Below are 23001 nucleotides of genomic sequence, written 5' to 3' on the forward strand. Positions count from 1 at the left end.
GTCAAGTGGCAAAGTGGAAAACGACAGCTCTGGGGAGGCAGGTGGCAAGGAAGAAGAGAAGGAGACAAAAGAGGGGGGAAAAAAAGAGGGCAAACAGAGGCGAGAGAGAGAGAGGGAGGGAGGGAGGGAGGGAGATTGGGTCAGAGAGAGACACAAAGTGCAAGTATTCACAGTATAGAGAGAGAGAGAGAGAGAGAGAGAGAGACTGACAGCAGAGCATACATTTCCCAGAGGAGAGAGCCTGAGAGCGAGAGAGACTGCTGAGAAGTTCAGTCTGACAAAATGCTGAGGAGGAGGAGAAGCGTGTCATTTGGTGGATTTGGATGGTATGTTGCTTTTTCATTGGATGCTAATGTCTGTGTGTGTCTGCCCAGGCTCATGATTGTGCACGTCATGATTACGCTTGTATAGTGAGTTTAAATGATGTACTTTCTGTACTGATGTATTATGCTGCTGAAATGTCTATATGTTGGTGTTACGGGTGTGTGTGTGTGTGTGTGTGTGTGTGTGTGTGCGTGCGTGCGTGCGTGCGTGCGTGCGTGCGTGCGTGTGTGTGTGTGTGTGTGTGTGGTGCAAAAATGTAAACTTTTTTTTAAAAAGGAAGGATGGGTGGAGGCTGCTCCTCTGTGTCACACCTCTAACACTTTGTCCTCTGTTAGATGGCCTGTGTTTGTGTTTGTGTTTGTGTGTGTGTGTGTGTGTGTGTGTGTGTGTGTGTGTGTGTGCATGAGAATGTACAGTTTCACTCTGTGCCGTCTCCGTTCAGGGAGGGATACTACAATCAACAGGCTGCTTTGTTTCTGCCTGCTGTCTGTGTCTGCTGTTGTTGTTGCTGTCCTGTTGTGGGACTGTGGTGGACGCAGCTCCTACCAGTCGTGTTCTCCTGCTCTATTGGCCAGGAGAAGTTCCCATGATGCAGCGCTGAAGAAGCTGCCAGGGAGCCCATTTAGCGCTGAATGCGCTGACACACTCGGATGGAGTGTTTTTGTGCTGGCTCCCCTGCTGGTTGTCATTCTGACACTGAAGCGCTGCTTCAGAGCACTTAACCTTCCCAGCTGGGCTGAGGCAGCACGTCCTGCCAGACGGGCTGAAATAACCTGAAACAGAACCTGAAACAGACAGTCATTACGTGTGACAGGGTTAATTAGTGACCATTGTGTATGACAGTGATAAAAACAAAACAATCAGATTATTTTCCGAAAAATAGGTGATTTCTTAAAGGTACACTGCACTGATTTTACACAGTGAGCCCTGTGAGCAGCTGTATAATGTGTTCTGTGGCTCTGACTGAAATTTCAACATTAGAAAATATAACCCTGAGTGGCATTATGGGAACTGAAGAATCAGGCTTTATTTTTGCAGGGGGGGGCTTTACCCATACAAGGGACTAAAAGCATAATTCCTTGACAAATTAAAGAACGCCTTATAGAATAAACTGTCCCTCTGCAGGAAACTCCACTAATAAGTCTTTTTTTATTATTATTACACAATAAAAGAAAAAAGAAGAAAAAATGTGCCAAAAGGGTACGATTGTCTCCAAAACAAATAACCTTTCAAGAATTACCAAGAATCCTCATGAAGCCGCACTCATGTGGAATTATCCCTCCTGACTGGCAGATTTTTAGCTTGTTATAATGTCTTGAAATATGAGGTGGAAAGACTTCTTAAACAGGATTATTCCTGCTGTGTATCAGTTCTTTAAGCAAACTACTTTTACTGTAAGTAAATGCTTCAACAGATTACATTTTGTATGAAGCAAAGACAGACAAGCAGAGAAGGGACAATATGCATTGCTAAATACCCTAAAACCATAGCATGCTGTTGTCCCACTAACAGCTGGCTTTTCAGGAGGATTTTAGATTTCTGGTTTCTTTTCTTTCTCTTTTTGGACATGGGCAGACACACGTATGGATGGCTACTTCAGATGGAGACATATTTGAGCACCTGCTTATATATATAGTATATCATTAGTCAGCCTGGTCATCTCTGATGCATTTTGTAAAGGCGCTGTTAAAACCTTGTGTTAGATCCCGTCCCCTCTGGACACACAATGTTGTCCCCATAATGTGATTAACATACATGCAGTCAATTGTAGTACTCCCTTCAGTTCCAAGATGTGGGATGAATAAAGCTTACGCATGGCAGTATGATCTGTTGGATGATTCAGGCATAAGGTGGGTGGTGTACCTAAAGCCTGTGAGAGCACAGACTACAGCTCCAGTATGATAAGAACGAGGCCAACAGTTGTCGTCGTGCAACAACAGATAGCACTGAGACAATAAGGTGTCACTGCAGCAGAGCAGCAAACAAAATGTGAGATGTCTACAGGGACTTTTCATGTTCATTGTCTTATTTATCTGTATTTCTGTTAATTGAGATTCATCTTTAATAATGCATTATGCAAACTTTTGCATAAACTACTGTAGCTGCATTTACTACTTCACTAGCTGTAGCTCAATATGTCTATTGTCCTGACATTTGACACATGTCTTGTTACTAACATGAGGAATTACAACCTCAGTTCTCTCTGCTTGGTGCTATATGCGTCTGTCGATGCTGCTATAATAAACACTGTTGTTGGTATCATCCAAAAAACCCTGGAAAAAATTCAAATCATATTTAAAACATCCAGGTTGGGTGAGGGTGCTAGTGTGCACTGTGTGTTGTTGTACGTGTGTGTCTGTTATGAGTGCGTGTAATTGCATGAAATAGATCGGGCCACGTTCTGCACGGTTCAGTCTCCAAATTAATGGGATTAAAGAATTAATGTCATAACGTCTTCCTCAGAGAGTCATGTGAAAACGCTGTCAAACAAGCGCCGAACATGCACATACATAAATGCATGTGCACACACGCACACAAACACACACACACACTTGCAAATAAGGTGGAAACTCTCAACATATTTGTATGTACAGTTTCCCTCAAACAACAGCCCCATGTGCCTCACAGATCCTCCTCTATTATTAGCAGTAAATAGCAACTGAACTGAAAAGTTGTTAATATAACATCTTCTGACTTCCAATGTTTTTAGTGTGAACAGTATGTAGTGAAGCATGAATAAATCCCTTATAAACAGTGAGACCGCTCATAACCGGTCTGAGCAGCTTGCAGAGATGTAACCTTGTTAAAATCGCTCCCCGCCAGTGACTTTGAACCGACACTGTGCTCTCTTACTGTCCTCAGGCTATACCCACTCTGTACGAACCAAAGAGCATTTAGAGAAAATTAGTAAGCTTTGTTGCAACAAATATGTACGGGAAAAATACGTTTTACACACCTTAGAAGTGTTTTGTTTCTTATATACATATGGTTTCCCCCTTTCCATATGAAAGTGAATGCCAATGTGCCAGGAGAAGCAGTCACACATTAATGACCATTTTTCAAATGCCATAGCACCCAGGGGTCCCATTATACCATGCAGAGATGAAGTCATACATCTCACACCCCTCACCATCTTGATTTGCATGTCTTCCAGTGTTCAGATCCTTACTGCTGTAAAGTAAGAGCACATATGGCAAAGAATTTAATTGAGGCTTTTGAGCAATCGTGATCAATAACTGTGTGTGTGTGTGTGTGTGTGTGTGTGTGTGTGTGTGTGTGTGTGTGTCTTTCTCTCCTGCCTCCTCTCCAGGATCGACAAGCCCACTTTGTCTGCATTGAGAGCCCGGTAAGTTCTTCTTTAAATCCTGTTTTTTTTGGCATGTTCTTGCTTCGAAAATGATCAAATTGATCTGAACATCTAGTTAATATTCTAATCTTAGTTAGTCTTAATTTGCGTAAACGTGCTTGTGGGGAAATTCCTGGGAGGCGCTGGTGTGTAACAGCTCACAAATGAAGACTGAGACTGCGGCTTTGGCCACATCATAAGTAACTTAAAAGCTACTTTAAACCTGGACCCTATTTCCTCTCATTTTCCATCCCACTGATTGATTCTCACTAAAACCTCAACAATCGATTCCCTTACAGAGCTATTGACATTTTATTTGAGCAGCACTCGTACTCCCTCTGCACTGAAAGCCTTTTCAGCTCATGGTACACATGAAAATGACTTAAATTCATTCCTTTCTTCTGTAGTTTTGATGCTACTTAATCACTTCCTTGTTCATTCTTTACCTGCCATCTGTCTTGTACTTGCCTTCAGGAGTGTGATTAACTAACTGCTCCAGCAGAGACAGTCAGTTGTACTTGTAGATGTTGTGTTTGTAATGTGTGAATCAAACATTCGGAGTCTTGTACGCTGCTTTGCACTCACAGCAACATGGATCGTTTAAGGGGCGAGTGGTTTTTTTTGGTTGTCAGGTTTCTGCCCCTGGTTTTGCCTCTCAGGCTACATTCAGGCTGACATAACCCTTTCATTGAGGAAGTTTGTATTCAAAACCGCCTACTATACTAGCAGTACGTACTGATTTGGCCAAAAATGTAGCATGTCGTAGGCAAACAAAAGCAAAATATGCAGTATGTCAAAAACACCCGGATGTCGTACTGATTCAGAAAAACTCTCCATTAAACTCTCACTTATTTCACCTCAGCAGTCACCAAAATTTGTTTCTGAACACATTTGAAATAAGCAACCCAGTTACTGAATCTTCACTCAACTTAGGTCTACAAGCCTCATTTAAAAGTTTGCTCTGACTTTTGCAAGGCAGGGACATAATACCTGCATGTACTACGGAAACCATAGTACATACTGCGTGCTGCATTTATTGGTAGTATGCAGTTCTGAATATAGCTGAAGTTTGTTGGGACTGTATGCAACCTGACAGGAAGATCTGCAGACACAACTCAGGGCTCAAAAACAACTCATCCGAAATCTTAATACGTCTTAATTTACAGGTAAAAATATGTAGTTTTATAAAAATATGTTACAGTTTTATCAAAGTAAAGGCAGGACAAAGTGTTCCCGGCACAATAACTTATTTTTAGTTACTAAAACTAAGCTCTTCTATAACCTTATCTATATAGTTGTCGAAGGCACAAAGACCAGTTCCATTATAATGTGCTAACTTCTAGGTTAACATAAATGCATGTAAATAAATCGCGTTCAGGTAGAACTCCAGGCGTCATTGTGTCCCCTTGACTTCTGGAACCAAAAATAAAGCCTGTGTTCTTAGCAAAACCCACCCCTGGATAGATTTTCTTGATAGATAATTTTCTACTTTGACGAGTTGTTCAAGGCTACAATGACAGGATGAGACAATGAACAACGGCGTATCCTTTCAGACTGTCGGCAGTCCTGTCAGAGCTCATTGTAGGACGGCACGGTGATTTAACCACCGTCACAGAAAGAAGCTACAGGGTTCAGATGCCACCGGGGCTGACTGGGGACTTTCTCTGTTATCGTGGGTTTCCTCTGCTTGTTGTGGTTTTCTCCCACAGTCAAAGAGAAACATGTTAGGCGTTGGTTAAACTTCTGCTTTTGCCCTTGATCAACGCACATGGCCTCAGCAATGGAGATGGTCTGAGGGCATTGTGGCTGCCCACTGCTCCAAAATAGTAAGGATGGGTCAAATGCAGATGACTAACTGTCCCTCAGGGAATGAAACTTCACTTAATGAAATTACATAACAACCTTATATAACTGGTTTCTGCAGGGTAGTTTACGTCATGTTGCTTTTAACACAAGTCAGATTAGGCGTTCTTTAACACATAGCCACAGTGTACTGTTGAATAGCTGCCCTGTGTTGCTCCACCACTGGCTTTGTTGATGTTTGATTCATTGGACGGATGCCATTGTTCGCTCTCAGTTTGGTTGTCTGTGTTTTGGAAACAAGAACTGACGATGTCCAACAGATAATTATGAGTTTTGAGTTTTGTAATTCATAGCTGTAAAAGGAGAAGTTAACAGTGGAGGTTTTGACTCATGTGGACTTTAATATGTGACCAGGTTGTGCAAGTTGAGAAAACCATTAAGCTGAAGTCAAAATCACATTGTGCAATGATCATTTGAGATGTACGCAGCAGCTGTTTGGTCGAATGAACTGTGGAGAGTGGAGTGGAGAGAGAATTTGCTGCTTGTCGTGTGCCTGCTTCATGTGATGCTCTTTGAGGATGTTATGTGTGAAGAGCTTCTCTTGAAACAAACCACCGGCAAGCCCCGCTAATGGTGGTTGCCGTAGCAATGAGGGATTGAAGGGCTTCTGTGTGTGTCTACACCCCAAACTCCACCCTCCAGAGCACGCTGCTCTATGTGTCTCACCCACTTTTGAGTCAATTACTCAGACATTTACTCTCTGAACTTGTAATGCAAACGTGCTTAAGCCTTTTGTGTTGCCCCATGTGCTGTCTTCATCCCTCACCTTCTACCTTTGCAAGTGCTCAGGCTGTCCATGTTTGCCATAATGGCGCCACCTGTTGAAACTTCACTGTTGACTTTGTTTAGGGAATGCTTTAAGAATTGACTCATTTTGGAGACCTGTAGCCTCGACTGCCTGTACCATCTGCGACACAACTGTAAATACAAAATAATTTGATTTAGACTGCAAAAGAATCTCCATCTCACCAACTCCTCTCTGTCTATAATTGAGTCCTAAAATTTGATTTAAAAAAATGCCAGTCCAGTTGGATCATTTCCACCTGTTTCTAGAATTTTCCAGAAATGAATGTCTGTATCTTAAAACAAGGAAAATGAGACTTGGACACAACTGGCAGATCTTTTCACTTGTTTTAACACGGCTTTTCTACACCAGAGACTCAGGGTCGTATTCTGAGTTAATTAAAGCACCAAGCTGGTAGCAGCTCATCATAATTTACGAGTTTATTTTTACTCTTTTGACAACAAGTGATGCTCTAAATATATCTGAAGATTAAGTATAAGTTTCAGATGTACTTTGAGTCTGTAAAAGGTTTGCATCCATCAGAATAGTCAAAATGAAAGTAACAATAATCTAGAACGTGAATCTGCGTATGAGACACAGGATTAAAATGCTGGACTGTGTCTCCAAAGGCCACAATGATACAACACTAAACAAGGCAGATTTGTTGTCAGCCTTGTTTCAGACACAAAGAAAAACTCATGTAAAATAGGACTCGTCTGTTGTCTACGGTGTTCACATGCACACACACACACACATCCAGTGTCTCCCTCAGTCCCTGGCCAGGTGTCATTAGACCGTCTGCTCTGGAGTGGTTTCTGAATATGAATGAGTGAGTCGTGACTCCTGCTTGAGCTGCTGCTGTGCTTAGACGCTGAGCAGCACCGACTTGTATGTGCATGTGTGTGCGTGTTTGATCCAGGAGTTAGATGTAAGAAAGCAGACAAGCACCAAAGACAGAGAGGAACAGAAATGACGCTCTACTTATAATGGCTCCCAATGAGAATTCAATGCAAAGGGGAGGATGGACAGATGGAGAAGTGAGTTCGTATGTGGGGACGCTTGACATGCTAACAGGGGACAGTTTTAAATGTAAAGAAAGAGAATCATCTCTATTTAATTTAATGTTGTTAATGTTGAGTCACAGCAAAGCAGCATCACGGGCCAAAAAAGCCTGGAGAGAGCCTGGACTTAGTAGATATCATAAGAGGGGAGTAAAGAAGAATTGGACAGATGGCAGTATTGGATGACAAAAAAGATTTAATTCGTCCTTTTACTCCATATTTGTATAACTCTGGCCCCATGCTTGCTGCTTGAATGCTGATGTCCTGATAAACTACCTAAACTGAATTGTCATGTTCCCAATTTAAGGAGCCAGAAAGGATGATGAGAGCAAAAAAGGGAAAGTGGAAAAAAACACGAGATGGATGTCTCACTTCAAAGTTTGTGGCTGAAGGGCAGCAGGTGTGAGGATTTTATCAGTTTACAGTGTGCTTTTTATTCCTCCTCCGCTCCAACTGTTCCTCTGCCTCTCCTCCGCTCATGGATACTACAAAGAGACCCCTCCGCCTTCACCATACACATAACACCTCATTAACAACTGCATAATCAAACCTGTGTGTCCGTGTAGCCTAAGTGTGTGTGTGTGAGCAAACACGTGCATCTGTTTGTGGGTTTTGTCTTGAAGTGGTGGTGAGGGTGAATGAATATTATAAGTGGACAAACAGGGATAATGGAGGAGAGAGAGAGAGGATGAAACATAGAGAGAAAAGGGGGGGGGGGGAGAAGTTGCACCTGATCAGCTTCTTAATAGAGCTTGACGATGCCCCGCAAACTGTGGTGAGTAACTGCTGTCTGTGTGTATAACCACTGTCTGCATGCTTGTAATTGCATGATTTACTTATATCTTCTTCTTTTATCGACTTCTAAGTCGTTACATCAGACCAGACCAGGTTTGTCTCGACGTGTTGCTTTTGTGTCCGGACTGCTGGCATCGCGAGTTACTGTTTAAGTCATGCATCATTGTAAGATACCTGGGAATGTCTTCACTGATATTTTATGTACACAAGAAGTTGAGTGACTAAATATAGAACCGGTTTTATGAATGGGGAGAGTTATCTATCCCGCTTTACATGAGGTCAGGGGATGTAAGTTTTGTCTCATTGTTGAGTCTTATTTTTTATTAAATTATTGTAAATACATATCTGTGGACCCCAGAGAGAGTAGCCACTGTTGATGTTCCAGTACACAGAGGAGAGGAGATAACTTGAATTTAGTAAGTAAAGTACAACAACTTAAAGTGGACTACAATAAAGCCAAAGTGAACAGAATAGAGTAGAGCAGTATAGAACAGAGTGTAATAAAAGAGTGTTGCTGTGTGTTATATGTATTTATTCAGGATATTTGATGGCTCCGATCACGTAGCTCTTCAGTCAGCCTCAGATACAGACGGATTCATCAACCTGTCTCTATAAAGAGAGCTATCACGCATGTGGGTCACCGTCTAGCTCCAGGTCGTTTTTAGAGGAGCTGCTGGTGTCCAGTGTCCTTATGTCTTTGTATCATTTATGTGCTGTAAGACGTCTTTAGGTTGATTCTCACAGTGTAAGTACCAAAACAGATGGTTTTACCCGCTGGATTTTCTGTCCGACTGTCTGCCTGCCTCCTCTACCCGACTGTTAACATGCGTGTTTGTATGTGTGTGTGTGTGTGTGTGTGTGTGTGTGAGAGAGAGACTGCAGCCAGCTGCTGCTAATTAGACGTTGATACTTGTCATACATTATTTCCATCGTGCTCAGCCCCTCCTCTGTTGTCCTCTTCTCTTCTCCTCACCTCTGCCATTCCCTGCTCAGTTCAAACAGAGCAGCTGCTTACATCTCGCAGCGCTGTGATCTGGATCCACAGGCACCTGTGGCGTTCTCCTCTCCGTTGCTGATTTGTAGTCTAATGCAGCATTTCATTGGCCTTTTTACTACTATATTAAGATCCCCTTTTAGGACATATAAATAACATTATCATCCACCTGAGTTGGATTGCTGCGTGGAGTGACAGGCAGGATGAGTGACAGTAACGAGGCTGAGATTGGACAAGGACCCTGGAGAAAATAGGTTTAGACAAAAATATGAAAGAGGCCTTTTTAACAAGAGTAGGAAAACAAGATAAGAGGAGGAGCGTTCTTCTTAAAAAAGTCCCCTCCCCTTATCGTCGTCTAGCCTATTTTCTTTGGGGCCAGGTGTAAATGTTATCTGTCTGCCAGCATCATGGAAAAGAGCAAATGGGCCGCTGCTATTTCTGGAGCCTGGCATTTACTCTATCTCCTGGTGCAGCTTCTATATTGCAGGGCACGATGGTGAGTTGTGACCACCGAACAAACACAAGACTAAATGTCTGCTGGTATCATATTTACTTTAGGTGGTGGCTTATTAAAGCTCAAGGCTTTTCTCAAAAGCGCGGGGAGAAGAAGCAATGATTAGTCGCAGGGAGGCTGTATGCAGCCTTAATGAGCTGTGAGCTTTATTGTGTTTTGCTTATTGGACGCAGTTGTTGATGTAGTGTACACAGTTACAGTCTCTTACCTAACGTAATAGAAGCCACGAGCAGAAGGAAAGGAGAGGAGCAGTTTTGATCTAATACACAACTGGCCAGGGTGACTATGATGCTCAGCTGGAGTTCATTTGGGAACCAGGGTTCAAACACTCACATACACATGCGAAGCTATCTGGTGGGATTGACTCACTCGTTGTAGCACAGTTTCAGTTCACTTTTTTTAAACAATACAACCTCAGCTATGTGTGTGAATTTGTTTCCCTCTGCCTATGGGTGGCTTGCACGAGTGTGTGTGAGAAACGGCTAGAGAGACCAAGACCACAAGGTCGCGGAGATACTTGTAGCAGTGCAATGTGGGAAGTGGTTGAACTCCACCCATCCTCAAGAGCTCAGGAGGGGATGTTGCACTTCCTCTCCTCTCACCCCCCCAATTCTAACGAAGTTAAGCTAAGCTAACAGCATTTTTATGTGTGACATTTCATATTTTTTTGGCACTTATTTCAGATTACAGCTGATTACAGCACTGCAACCATATCTGCATTTATTAAAAAAAGCTTTCAAATCAACTTTTCCTGGTTTGATTGAGGTTAAGATCTTAGTTTCTGGTCATTTATTTACTTCTTGCACTGTCTTCTTGCACAAAAATATGAATCAGTCGATGGGACGAATAGTACAGTCCAGATATTTTCACCTATTTCTGCCGTGACCACAAGAGGGAGATGACGGCATGTGTTTGTCTTCGTGCCTCTCGGAGGGAGAAAACAGTGCACTGTGATGAGGGCAGCTGAAGTGAACAAAAATGATCACTAGAGTGAGCAATTTCTCTATTTTCATGCTGAATCAGTGTCAAGCTCTGACCCACCTGTTAACATGTCTACCTGTTGAACAGCTTTACATGACTGTATTCATTGTGAAACCATTGTTAAACCAGTTTACACTCATTCATTCTACATTCTTCCATAGTTCACCCAAAAGAAGAGAGATTTCAGTTGATTCATTGAGATGATACTTTGAGGGTATTTTTATTTTTTATTGCAGTCATGTTTTATTGACATGTGTCTTGATCACTCATAGATTATTTATATTTCACATAAACAAGGTGGATAAACACACAGTTCTGCACACGCTATTTCCTCCATCTAAATGTCACCTGACATATAGTACCTTAAACCCAGCAGGCTTATGTCTATACGTTGCCACTGCAAGACAAGTGCGCCTTGTTTTTTCACCCATGCTGTACGTAGAAGCCTATAGGGAGCAAGGCTGTTGCCATGGCAGCGAGAACTGATGATCACCTCAGGGATGGTCCAGTATGGTTCATTACCATGGTGATAGGCCCTGGTTGTCTCGCCTTGCAGCCAGACTTCATTGCCAGTGCATCAAAACATGACCAGTGGAAAGATAATCTTGACTTGCAATGCTAGTGGTTGCCCATGGCGACCACAGTGCGTTTCCCCCCATGGATCTAGAGATTGTGTGTGTGTGTGTGTGTGTGTGTGTCCAAAGGAACATGTGGGGATAAGATACATAGGGGACAGCACAACAGGGCTGGGAACATAACAGCTACAGTACTTTGTGTCCTGTGTAATGACCAGAACTCTGCACTGTTTGTCTGGAGGGAAGTTTCCTTCATTCATGCTTTGACATTATATATATCCTTTGCTTAGATGAGCTCTCCATCATGTTTGTCCAGTGTCTCAAGGTTACAGGCGAAGTTGTCAATGTCATCTCTTTGTACAGTAAGGAGATGGAAGCAGTCTTGGTATATCTTGTTAGCTACTGATCAAATGATTGATCAGGCCCTTTGAGGCGCTGTGTGCAGTCTTTGAGCTCCACTGAAAACACTCCTATCATAACTGATTTTTTGGCCACTTGGGGGCAGCGAAAAATGAGGAACACAACAGTGACGTAGCGCCACCTTTTAAGTTGATGTGGCAAACTTGTTAGCAAACAGTTACGTATTTACATTGAGCAGATACAGAGCAACATTAGCATTCATTCGGCCACCTGATGATTTGAGTCTAATATTAACTCTTCTTTTAGCTGTTTTGTTCTCCACTAATTCTGATTAAAAGAGAAATATCTTTCTCTTTAGCAGCTAAATGCTCCGCTGTGTTCAGCAGCTAGTCACTAACTGTGTCTGTCTGTTGTTTGGTGCTGAGCAGTTTGTTTTTAGAGATTTTTAACAGCTGCCTGCTGCATCTGGAAACTCATTGTTTTGGGTGAAAGAAGCTTTGAAGCTCTCTAGAGCTGATAGAAATTGCAGATATCAGATAATATTATCTGTGCCTTGGCCGCTATAAGTGACCTCTTTCGCATAAATGTAGTAATTTGATCCACTGTTAATATGAATATGTTGATTTTAGCCCTGCCGTGTGCATAGAGATGAAACTGATAACTACCTTTTCTTATATATCTGCATAGGAAAGCAAACAAGCCAATTTCCCCAAATATGTGACTGTTCCTTTAAGTAGGTCGACTATGCATGCAGTGTTTTCCCATTTTACCTGTGTGTCCTGTCCTTTTATACCATTTAGTAGCTTTGATTTTTATTTTCCTTTTTGGCCTTGTGACATCTTATGGTTCATTTAAAGCTTGTCTGTTGATCAATGGCCACGCCCCTGACAAAGAAACATAAACACTAAACTACAGAAAACATCATCTCTGCTTTTCTCTCTCTTCTGTCTGAAATATGTATTGCCACTAGTGTCCCTGTGTGTGTGCTTTGCTTGTTAAGCGAGAGTCTTGTTACTCTAAAGTCCCCCAGACAACCAGCTGCCTCTTTGCTTCTGACAAATATTTACTTCTTGCCTTCTGCCTGCTGCTACACACACACTCACACACTTAGACACACAGAGTAGCTGATAAGCGCACCATCTGGCCTGAGTGTTGGCTGTTAAGGGCTCATAAAACAGACCCTCACCTATTTAAAGGCAGAGGGCTCCCTGAGCGGCGAGCTGTGGAGAACAGGTAAACAGCACGCACAGTCGCACGCACGCCCACCCAAATGCACATCCACATCCATGGGGGACGTAGGAGGTGAGACCGATAGAAGGTGAGAGGATCAGAGGATGTACCTGTTCTTGTTCTGTCAATGTCTTCATCTCTGCCGCCCTCACTGACTTTCTTTGAGGATAAAGTTATACAGAGATTGATTCTGCGAGCCTGCAAGCTCATCCTGAAGTTACATATGCCGTCAGTACTGCAAAATACACATCTGGCAACTTTGTGCAACATGTCAGCGCTGCGTTTAAGGTCATAATTCATCACAGTAAAGGGGTAAAAAGAAGCATTGCTCCTTTGTGCCATAGAGCTCCATTGTTGCCCCAAAACAGTTTTAAAAAAAGTGATGAGCCACACTGTTACACTGGGCGACATGTTCCTTCATTGCCACGACCAAATAGACTGTAGTTTATTTTGACTCAATCCCAGGGGAATCAGTATTGAAAGACATGTTGCTGGTTTTGGTCTTTTTATTGGAATTGTTGACAATAAAGAAGTAAAGAATAACACCAGGCTTATCCTGTAAATAACACAGAACACAACTAAATAAAAGTTTTCACCCACAACATTCTTTTAATGTAGTATTCAGATGTGTGAGGACGCTTACAGCAAAAGAACTGTTCTTATTATTTATCTTAGATCATTCAAATGCAATCTGACAAATTTAAATGCCGTTACATAACAGAAGTTGCATGACTTTTTTTATTGGCAACTGTAATATCATCACAGATGCTGAGGATATTAAAATATTCTTATTGGGGAAAGTAATAACAATCACTTACTCTTCTTTCTTTATTGCTACTTGACACACAACAACTGATCTTGGTGTGCGTTGTGTACATCTCTTCTCCGTCTCGTCAGTCTCTCTTGTGTCTCTGGGAGTCTGCCAAAACTAAGTAGGCCCGACAGTGTTGCCGTTGGAAACCAACTTAAGAGGATGTTGTAAGTTATGCTCTGCGATTGCTGCTTTTACTGTTTTGTACACAAACACTTGACATAAGCTAGCGGCAAATTACAGCCTGTCTCCTTAGCATCTGAAAGACAGGAGGGTGATGTTGTAGAGAGTGCAGAAAATGAGAAAGAGATGGGGCTGGAGAGAGCCTTTGCATGGTTCAGAGGAGAGACAGAAGGATCAAGGGTGATAGAAGAGAGCAGGGAGGCAATAATAGACCAGGGGAGACAGACCCTTTGCTGAGATTGGACAAACAGAAAGGAGAGGAGAAAGTCAAACCTTCCTTCCTTTCTTTCTTCCTTCCTTCCTTCCTGGCACTTCCGTCTACCCCTCACAGCAGAGATGCTCTTAACATCTAACAGGGCGGGAGGAAAAGAAAAAGAGGTGGATTCTCTCTTGTGTAAAATGAGCTGGAAAGAGGGCAGAGGGAGAGGGACAAAGAGGGCGAGAGAAAGGACTGAGGGTTGTGAAAGAAAATCTTTTTTTCCTCTCTCTCTCTCTGTCTCTTGTAAAGTGTGACCTCTGTGGATGAAAGTGTATTTGAGCGAGAGAGCGAGTGAGTGCCTTCTCTGTGACCCTGTGAGGTCATTCTCCAACTTCCACATGACAGCTGTTGAAAGATGGCGGAGCACTTCACTGATGTTCTTGTCCGTCATCTGAAGCCATTTTAGAGCTTTTTTTTAATCAAACTACCCGTTGTTTTTCTCTCCCCCTCCGACTGTCTCTTGATCTGGCTGAGTCTCACTTTTCTTATTGACTCACCTTGCTCTTATTCCCGGTCATAAGTGGACTTGTGGGAAAAATCTTTATTAAACCTGCATTTGGCTCCTGTTCAACTCTGTGTTTTATATGCACACGCACACATAAACACACACTTTCCCTCTCAGTGCGTCCATTTTGTAAATGCATCAGAGGCAGGGAACACGGCCCTGTGTCGCTCCGGCAGAGCTGAGCTCAAACCCAATTTTCTTTCAAAGGAATAATTCATCTCCATATGAGCAAGCTGCAGATACGGCCTCAGCTTGTCCTTGCCTGCGTGGCCTGTATGTTGTTGCTAACAGCTAAAATGGAAATGGCTTGTGTTGATAGATCATGGCAATTTACACCCGGTCACTATGAAATCAAATTACATACTTACTGGAGATTGAAAATCTCAATGTACAGTGAGATAGGCAGCATTTTGCAAAGGTGACAGCTGCTTCTACAAAATGGTCAATGGAAAAAAATGAAAACAAATGGATGGTAGTATTAAAACCATTAAAATTATTGTTGAACAATTTGTTACAACAAACAACTTTGACAACCCCCTTAGCTTCAGTATATATACTGTTTACAATGATTACGGTGGCAGATTTACAACTCAAAGTTCTTGGTATGTTTTGAAACAATAGGTTCTTGATTTCACACAGAGGTAGACAAAAGCAGCTTCTCATGCGTAGCTCTGTGCAATGACAATAAAGTAGAATCTAATCTGAATCCAATCCAGTTAGAGACCGTCCAGCTGCAATACCAACTACTGGCAGATTCCATCAGCTTTAGCTATCCTGCAAATTGAGTTAAGCTCTATGACTGTAAAAGGGTTTTAAACATAGATGATATTCATGCAAAAGGACTGATGCTGAAGCTGCATGTCCCAGGCAAAAAGTCAGCTTCCTCACCAGCGGATGACCCATAGAGCTAGTTCGCCCTCGTATGATAAGGAAGAATGTACTAGAAGATTGGATTGCTATTTCTTTCTAACATAACGCTGTTTGCTTTAGCTTACATACTTGTTTACAATATGTTTTTAGTATGTTTTCACTTTTAATCTTGCAAGAAAAAAGGCTTCCAGTAAGGAATTCGGCTGGGAGTGCAAACTTCCCCAAAAACCATGAGCGGCTAATGTCTAAACTCTGATATTCTCTGATTCAAGTCCAGCTTCCAGTAGGGAGATACTATACAGTGGATGAGCTAGTGGGGGGTGGGTTATTCTCTTTTTGCTCTATTTTATGTAACCTGCAACCTCACAAACTTGTGTAGATAGCTGATATGCTCTTTGGCTTTGGAAGTAATGCTCAGCTACTACTGCAGCTACACCCATCTCCTCATTTTCCTTCCTACAGTTACAGTAATGTAATGAGTTCTTTCTATTCTTCCTCATGCACCCCCTATTTCGAATTCCCAAGGCATGTATTAAAATGCTCATGTGTGTATTTCTTTGCGTCTGAGGGTCAACCAGCTGTCAGCCAACATCTTGGTCAACCAAGCAAACTGAGAAAGCAGGAAATTGATTTACCTCTCTGATGTTACGCATGACATCAGAGAGGTGAAGGGGAAGGAGAAAGCACACAGAGGGATAAAGGAGCGGGAGAAACACTGGCTCGTACGAAGTACAAAAAATCTGAACAAAAAGGGAAGCGGCACACATGAATTGTAGCTTTCCGGTTGCGTCATCTTCAAGCACAGGAGTTATGTTTTTACTCTTAGACCTGTCAGAAATTTGCAGTGATTTCAGCGATCAGTGGCAAAAATGGCAAAAATCTGCGTGCACATATTTGCAGACCTATTTATTTGTGTGTGTGTGTGTGTGTGTGTGTGTGTGTGTGTGTGTGAGAGAGACTGAATATCGCCCAAAGCTAATTGCCAACACATCACAAGCAGAGATTATCAATCAAACTGCAAATAGCCCAGAGTGTGTGAAAGTAATTGTCCGATGACATTTCTGTCGCGGTGAACTGACAGCAGTGAGCAGAGCGCCAGTCAAGGCCGGTGTGCTTGGTGATTAACAAAGGACTGTCTGTGATTTGACACTATAATCAGCGCTCACAAAGGGAACAGATATATCTCCTAATCATCATTGCCCTCAATCACATCTCCTTTCTCTGCACATTTCGTCGCTCAGTCTCTCTCCCTGTCCTGTTTTCATACTTTCTTTTCTCATGTTTCTCTTCTCAGGTTAGTTTTTATTGACTCTTCTTTGCTGTTATGCATGTTGTTGGGCAGTTTGCGTCATCCTTTTGATTTCTTCTCTTTTTCAGGATTTTTCTCAGTTCTGTTGTTTGACAATGTGGGAAATACACTTGTTTGCTCTCTTGAGCGCTCTAGATAAGAGGATCAATCTCAAGCAGCGGGTTAGTTTAGCTTAGCATTAAGACTGGAAACAGCTAGCCCAAAGCGTATTACCCAAAATATCAAACTATTTCTTGTGCAGGAAGAGTCAACACCTTTTGCCGTAGGACTCGATAAACTAAATGTGCAGCTTACGAGTTTCCATTACGGTTGACCTTTTTGAAGTCACTGTTATCTCTCCTTTATACAGTTGGCATCTGGTGCTGACAGTTTCTAATGATCTGAAAAATACATTGTCTTTGTGTTAGTCTGGCGACCTGTGCAGGGTGTACTGTGCCTCTCCCCAGGTGTATGCTGGGATAGGCTCCAGCCTCCACGACCCTGAACAGGATGAGTGGTCTAGAAAATGGATGGAAACACGTCCTCTCCCTCCTCCCTAACGTCCCCCCATTTCCTCAGTCTCAGATTCGTTACGAGACTGGACAGGTGCAGGCTGGTGTTTCACTACACAGCTGTTACTGATTCGGTTATGTCAAATCAGTGATTTTACAAGAAGAGATGGATGACTGCATGATGAGTTTGGGTCAATTGGGCATTGATTTCTTTTCTGTGTGTTTTTCTCAGACAAAAAAACAAACAAAACCAAAAATCCCCTGAAAACTGGGTTTTAAATATGATTTATTTTTGTATAACATAATAAGAAACAAGCAAAGTTTGATTATTGTAACATTAGTTATTATTTATGATAAAAGTTTAATACTCAAAAAGCTGCTTTGTCAGGACTGTGTAGGCGTGGTTTGATCAGATTTAACTGACACAAACAAAACCAGAAAGTTTGTCACGTGAAATAATCAAAACTGTAACTTGGGCAGTGTTTGTGTAGGACTCACATCACTCAAGAAGCCGATTGAGAACATTTTCAGGTTTTTTGGGATGTTTCTGAATGCTACAGTCACATATTTCCTGCCACTGTATCATCACCTTCATCACTTGGTAATTACAGTGATTGAGAACAGATCCATGATTTGCAGCTTCATCCTGTATAAATTCAGACGTTTCCCCCTGATGCTGACTGCAGCAGCCACGGTGTTGTGCACCGGCTGTCTGGGTTGTCTGTGTCACAGCCTATCTGGAGACCAGACACCAATAGTCCTGCTGATGGATCATCCATCAGACGCCACTTTGGACGCTCGGGGGGTAAGAGAGCAGTTCGTAATAGCTGTCGTGCTGTGAGTGTGTGTGGCCCTTGAAAGTGCCCTGTTCTCCTCTGCACCTCCGTTCTGCTCTGAATCTCACAGGACTGCTCACTGGTCCTGCTGGTACTTTCACTCACACACACACCCACACAGACACACACACACACACAGACACACACACCTGCGCACACACACACACACACACACACACACACACACTCCCAAAGACAGTTTTATCACTATTTCCTCTTTAGTTTATCACCGTTATTTCCCACAGCTGGGTCCCAGAGGGAGTAAACTGCTGTTTGTGTGTGTGTGTGTGTGTGTGTGTGTGTGTGTGTGTGTGTGTGTGTGTGTGTGTGTGTGTATGTATGTATGTGTTACATCTCGCCCCTATAGTGCAGGTCAGTTGGTCTCCCAGCATTGTGCGTGTTTACCACCATTATCACTCAAGGCCATCTGAGCTTCCAGTAAACATTTGAACTTCATGTCATCAAACAACCTCTGAGAAAGTTCAGTTGTAAAGACGGTCCAAACACTGTTCGTATACTGCAGCACCTGATGTGTACACTGACTCACCTCTCATGTTCCCCACACGTCTCTCTCTCAAGTCTAAATGTTTCCTGCACACACAAACGTTCACTTGGAGAAGAAATCACTGCGACGTTATTGCCATAATACAAAGGAGAGCCATCCAATTCAAGTTCTGCAATATTAATGAGTCATAACACTGAGGCATTCAAGCTCAAATTAAAGTAATAACACAACAATTTTTGTATAAATTACATTTGCTACAGTCTATTTCTCATTGAAACAGGGCAGCTGTGATCAATTACACAGACTGCTGATAGAAGCTTTTACAGTTATTGCTTTAAACACCAGGTGGCTGATGCATGTAACTATTTCCAGCAGAAGCAAGTGATTAAAAAAGACAAGAAGGGTGGATAGGACGTGCAAAGAAGAAACGAAAACCAAAACGAGCTTTTTCACAGCAGATATTTTGACTTGTCGTAACGTAAAACATTAACAGTATCCAGAAGTCTCCATCCAAATGTAGCGCAAATATTTAACCGAATTTAAAGAAAATCAGCAAAAGAAAATGTGAATTAATGTGTGTCTCTATGAACAGTCGGGTGGCGAAGAAGGTGCAATGAGGTGACGTAAATAAAGAAGCACCAAACCTCAAACAATTGAAAACCATGTAGAAAACATGATGGAAGTATGGCATCTTTGTTTGTTTTATGTATTAGTTTGAGGAACGCTACAGTCTCCTCCAGATCAGATGTTTTGCCTGCTGCTATTTTTGTCTCTTCATAAAACAGGTTAGTTAAACACGCTTATTAGTTCAGTTCCATTAAAGGTCCTAGCACATACTGGAATTGGTTCACTTACATGGAACGCAGTCCTTGTAAAATAAATGTCCGAGACATTGTATGATTGTATGAGGTGATCTCTGGGGAGTGCGTTTAAAAAAACACCACAATGATGACCTTTTCACACTGAAGGGTTCATATATATTATCATATATATATATATATATATATACAATTGCTATACGAAGAGGGCACGATGTCTGTTTTGGAAAGTTACAAAAATGATCGGATGCAGTCCCCCCTCTGTTAGACAATTTGACAAGCACTTTGTTTGAAGCACACTGAGGCCTTAAAGGCGACGTCTATATAAATTTCACGTTAGAGGCTGCCGCTTTAATGCAGTTCAGTTCAGTTTTTGCTTAACTTTGCTTAGTTTTGGTGTAAAGTTTGACTGGCCTCATGCATTCAGCACTGGGTCTGTTTGTTCCAGACAGCATATGAGGCACAGCTTCAGTACTGTGTGAAACAGCTAACAGCAGCTGAGTTTTAATGTGCTCATATTCTATCCGTCACCTAATCTCACTCTTTAAGGTTGGGCCTGTGTGTACGTGTACATGTGTGTGTGTCTGTGTGTCTATTGACCGTCACACACCACACATTCTCTCCCTCTCCTCCTTCTCCATCTGTCGCCTCTTGACAAACACATGGTGTCTTGTTTGGCCGACTCAGCAAGGCCCCCGGCTCTGTGGGCTACATGTATAGTCACACACACACACACACACACACTCCTCCATCTCTCGTGCATTGTTGTGTGTAGGACTCACAGATGTAGAAGGTATGAACGGCTTTATGAACACAGACAGATGCATCGTGCAACTCAGAATTAATAAGCAAGGGAAGCAAAGAAAGGCAAAAAATAAAACGGCGATACACTTTGGTGCATTCACTCGAGGCTGTTAGCGGGTTCGTCCTGTGTGTCCTGATATTCTGCCAGAGTGTTCGGCCTCGTACGGAGGAAGATGAGACACAGAGAGCAGAGGAAGAGGCTGATGATAACAGCAAACAGGCATATGGAGAGAAACAAAGAAACCTAGGCTCAGAGAGGGATTGACACACAGATGAGTGAATGGTTTCATACTGTTAATTATTTGGGTTCAACATGCATGCAGGGTGACAGGGTGAGACTTGGCACCAGCTCATGATGAATGCCATATTTCAGTGCCAGTCTACTGACCGCCACAGGGAGTCAAGTGACACGCAGCTCTCTAGGATTGCAATTTTTTATTACACATGCTGTGGACAGTTCCACTCTCAGTACCTACAGCAATGCAATAGTGCTCCCTGTCGGTTCATTCTCTTGTAAATAATAGTTTGTTCAGGTTGTAATCCTGCAAACGTTAAGCCTGGAGTAGAGCCTAACCTGTATCACATGAAGCTAAAGTCATATCCCCCCCAAACATCTAATCTAGGAGTGGCTTTTCCTGACTGTTTTTTCCTAATTTGACTCTGGTTTTATGTTGTTCTCATTTTTTGTACACATTGTTCCAACAAATACTGAAACTAGTGAGTACTACTGCAGCACTGTCCACCTGCTTTTTATGGGGGGCCTCATGGGGGCAGTGGAACAAACTGTAAACACAACACTGACACATTATGACTTTATAAAGCTGATATGGCAAACGTGTTAGCAAACGCTTGCCTGTTTACATACCTAGCAGATAGGGACATTAGCTACATTAGCATTCATTTGGAGTCTTCTTTTAGTTCTGCTTTGGTCTCTACAAACTCCTGAGGGAAACATCTGGGTCTTTAGCTGCTAAATGCTCCACTATATTCACCAGCTGGTTGCAGAATTTGTCTGTCTGCAGTTTGGTACTGAACAGGTGTACAGTGGATTTATCAGAGCTTATTTCAATGAAAACAGCTGCCCGCTGCATCTGGAAACGATGTTGATGAGAGCTGTGAGAGTGAACCAAAAACAGTTTTGGCCATAAAACCAAAACAATGAGCTAATAGACGCTAAAATGCTTAGTGGCTGCTCAGTAGCTTAAAGCTGATGGAAACTGCAGAGTCAGGTGATGATTACCTGTGGGTTTGTCACCACAACATCATGCACATTTGATTGACACTTGAACCCTCATCTAGACCTGTGTATATATATAAGTACCTGTGCACCATCGACCTGGTTTCAAGGTTTCAAGAGGAATAACACTTAATTACTGAGAACCTTCACAAGAGCGACAAGGAAGGAGAGAACAAAAGGGAACCTGTGAGAAAGTCGGTGTAGGGTTACCTGAGTAAATCTGTGTAAACTGAACAGTACAGTAACTGGATTACCAAATGTTATTATATATTATAAATGATGTCATTTTGCTTGTATTTAACTATATTGTAGACAGTGTTTTTGTCTTGTGTCTTGTTTTCATTTCTGTTCTTGCATCCATGTGTCTGGATTTACATGTGTCCCACACACCCGCAGCTCAAGTTTATTTGTATAGTCCAATATTACATAAAGTATCACAACAGGTTTCAAGTCCTCTAAGAGCAAAAGGAATAATAATAAAAAATCCCAGAAAACCCTTAGTAGAAAAAGCTGAATAAACCTCAGGAGAGGAAATTTGAAGAGAGATCCCCTCCTCCTTGGAAGTCTGGGGCAGCTATAGGAGCTGTTGGTGGGAAAAAGGCAAAGTCAGGCATCCAGGCCCCTAATAATAAACAGCCATAAGCGAAATACAACCCTTGATGAAATTTAAGATCTTTCAAGCTCTCAGACTTTCTTTCCAAAGCCAGTAAACAAAATCATCAGTGACTATGTTGTTTTACTTTAAGAACCCCGAGATTTGAACAGAAATCCTCTGATCCTAGACATTAAGTTTCACTTACAACAGCATACTGGAGCATATCACATTATTATACAACATAGGTGACTCACTCTACCACTTTTATTGTAATGCATACGTACATATAGAGTAAAAGTAAGCAATGTTACTATTCATGTGAATAAAATAGTTTGGATTTGAGGAGTACTTTACGAGCAGTTCAGATGATGTTACAGATAAATATGATGAATTTACTTGTTTTCTTAGTGGTTTTGTGTCCCAGTTTAAAAAGGGTTTGTCATCCATTGCTGCCAATGGCGTTCATCGTGGAGCTGAACACATTGCTTCCCATGTCACTTAATATGATTTACACTCTTGAACTGTATGTGTGTACATGTTTGTCTGTGTCTGTGTGTGGGTGTGTCTATGTTATTTTATGTGTACATTACTTTTATAAGAGCAATTTCCCTGCCTCAGTGCAGTGTCAGAGTAATAACTCACTCCCGTTGCCTTGTCTGAGAGGAACAGACAGCATGCTGCAGTAAACTTATCTTAAAGTAATAATCCACCACCTTCTGTGGTTTGTTTGCTGCTCTGTCGCTGATATGGTACAACAGTGATTCATGAAGCTTTTACATTTAAAAACAGCTGTCAAGTAGGTCTGGGAAAAACCTCTATCAAACAGTTGATGATTCATTTTATGTTGCCTGCAGAGGAAATGGGTAGTTAGCATGAGAGGCTACAGCTGCCATGGCTTGACAGACAAAGAAGAGCGCCATCCAGAGACACTCAAATCTTATTAACAGAAAA

The 23001-nt window shown here is 42.1% G+C and overlaps 1 protein-coding gene across 1 annotated transcript in view; it reads left to right on the top strand.

The window, feature by feature from the left end:
• The first annotated feature begins 187 nt into the window (after window positions 1–187).
• LOC139285875 (rap1 GTPase-activating protein 2-like) overlaps window positions 188–23001 on the top strand; it is a 65975-nt gene continuing 43161 nt past the window's right edge. The window contains exons 1-2 of the mRNA XM_070906548.1: window positions 188–326; window positions 3635–3670. Of these exons, the coding sequence (XP_070762649.1) occupies window positions 283–326; window positions 3635–3670 (80 nt within the window). The 5' untranslated portion in view covers window positions 188–282. The remainder of the gene's footprint in view (window positions 327–3634; window positions 3671–23001) is intronic.

This window comes from Enoplosus armatus, chromosome 5 (assembly GCF_043641665.1).
Source record: "Enoplosus armatus isolate fEnoArm2 chromosome 5, fEnoArm2.hap1, whole genome shotgun sequence".
Classification (NCBI taxonomy): Eukaryota; Metazoa; Chordata; class Actinopteri; order Centrarchiformes; family Enoplosidae; genus Enoplosus; species Enoplosus armatus.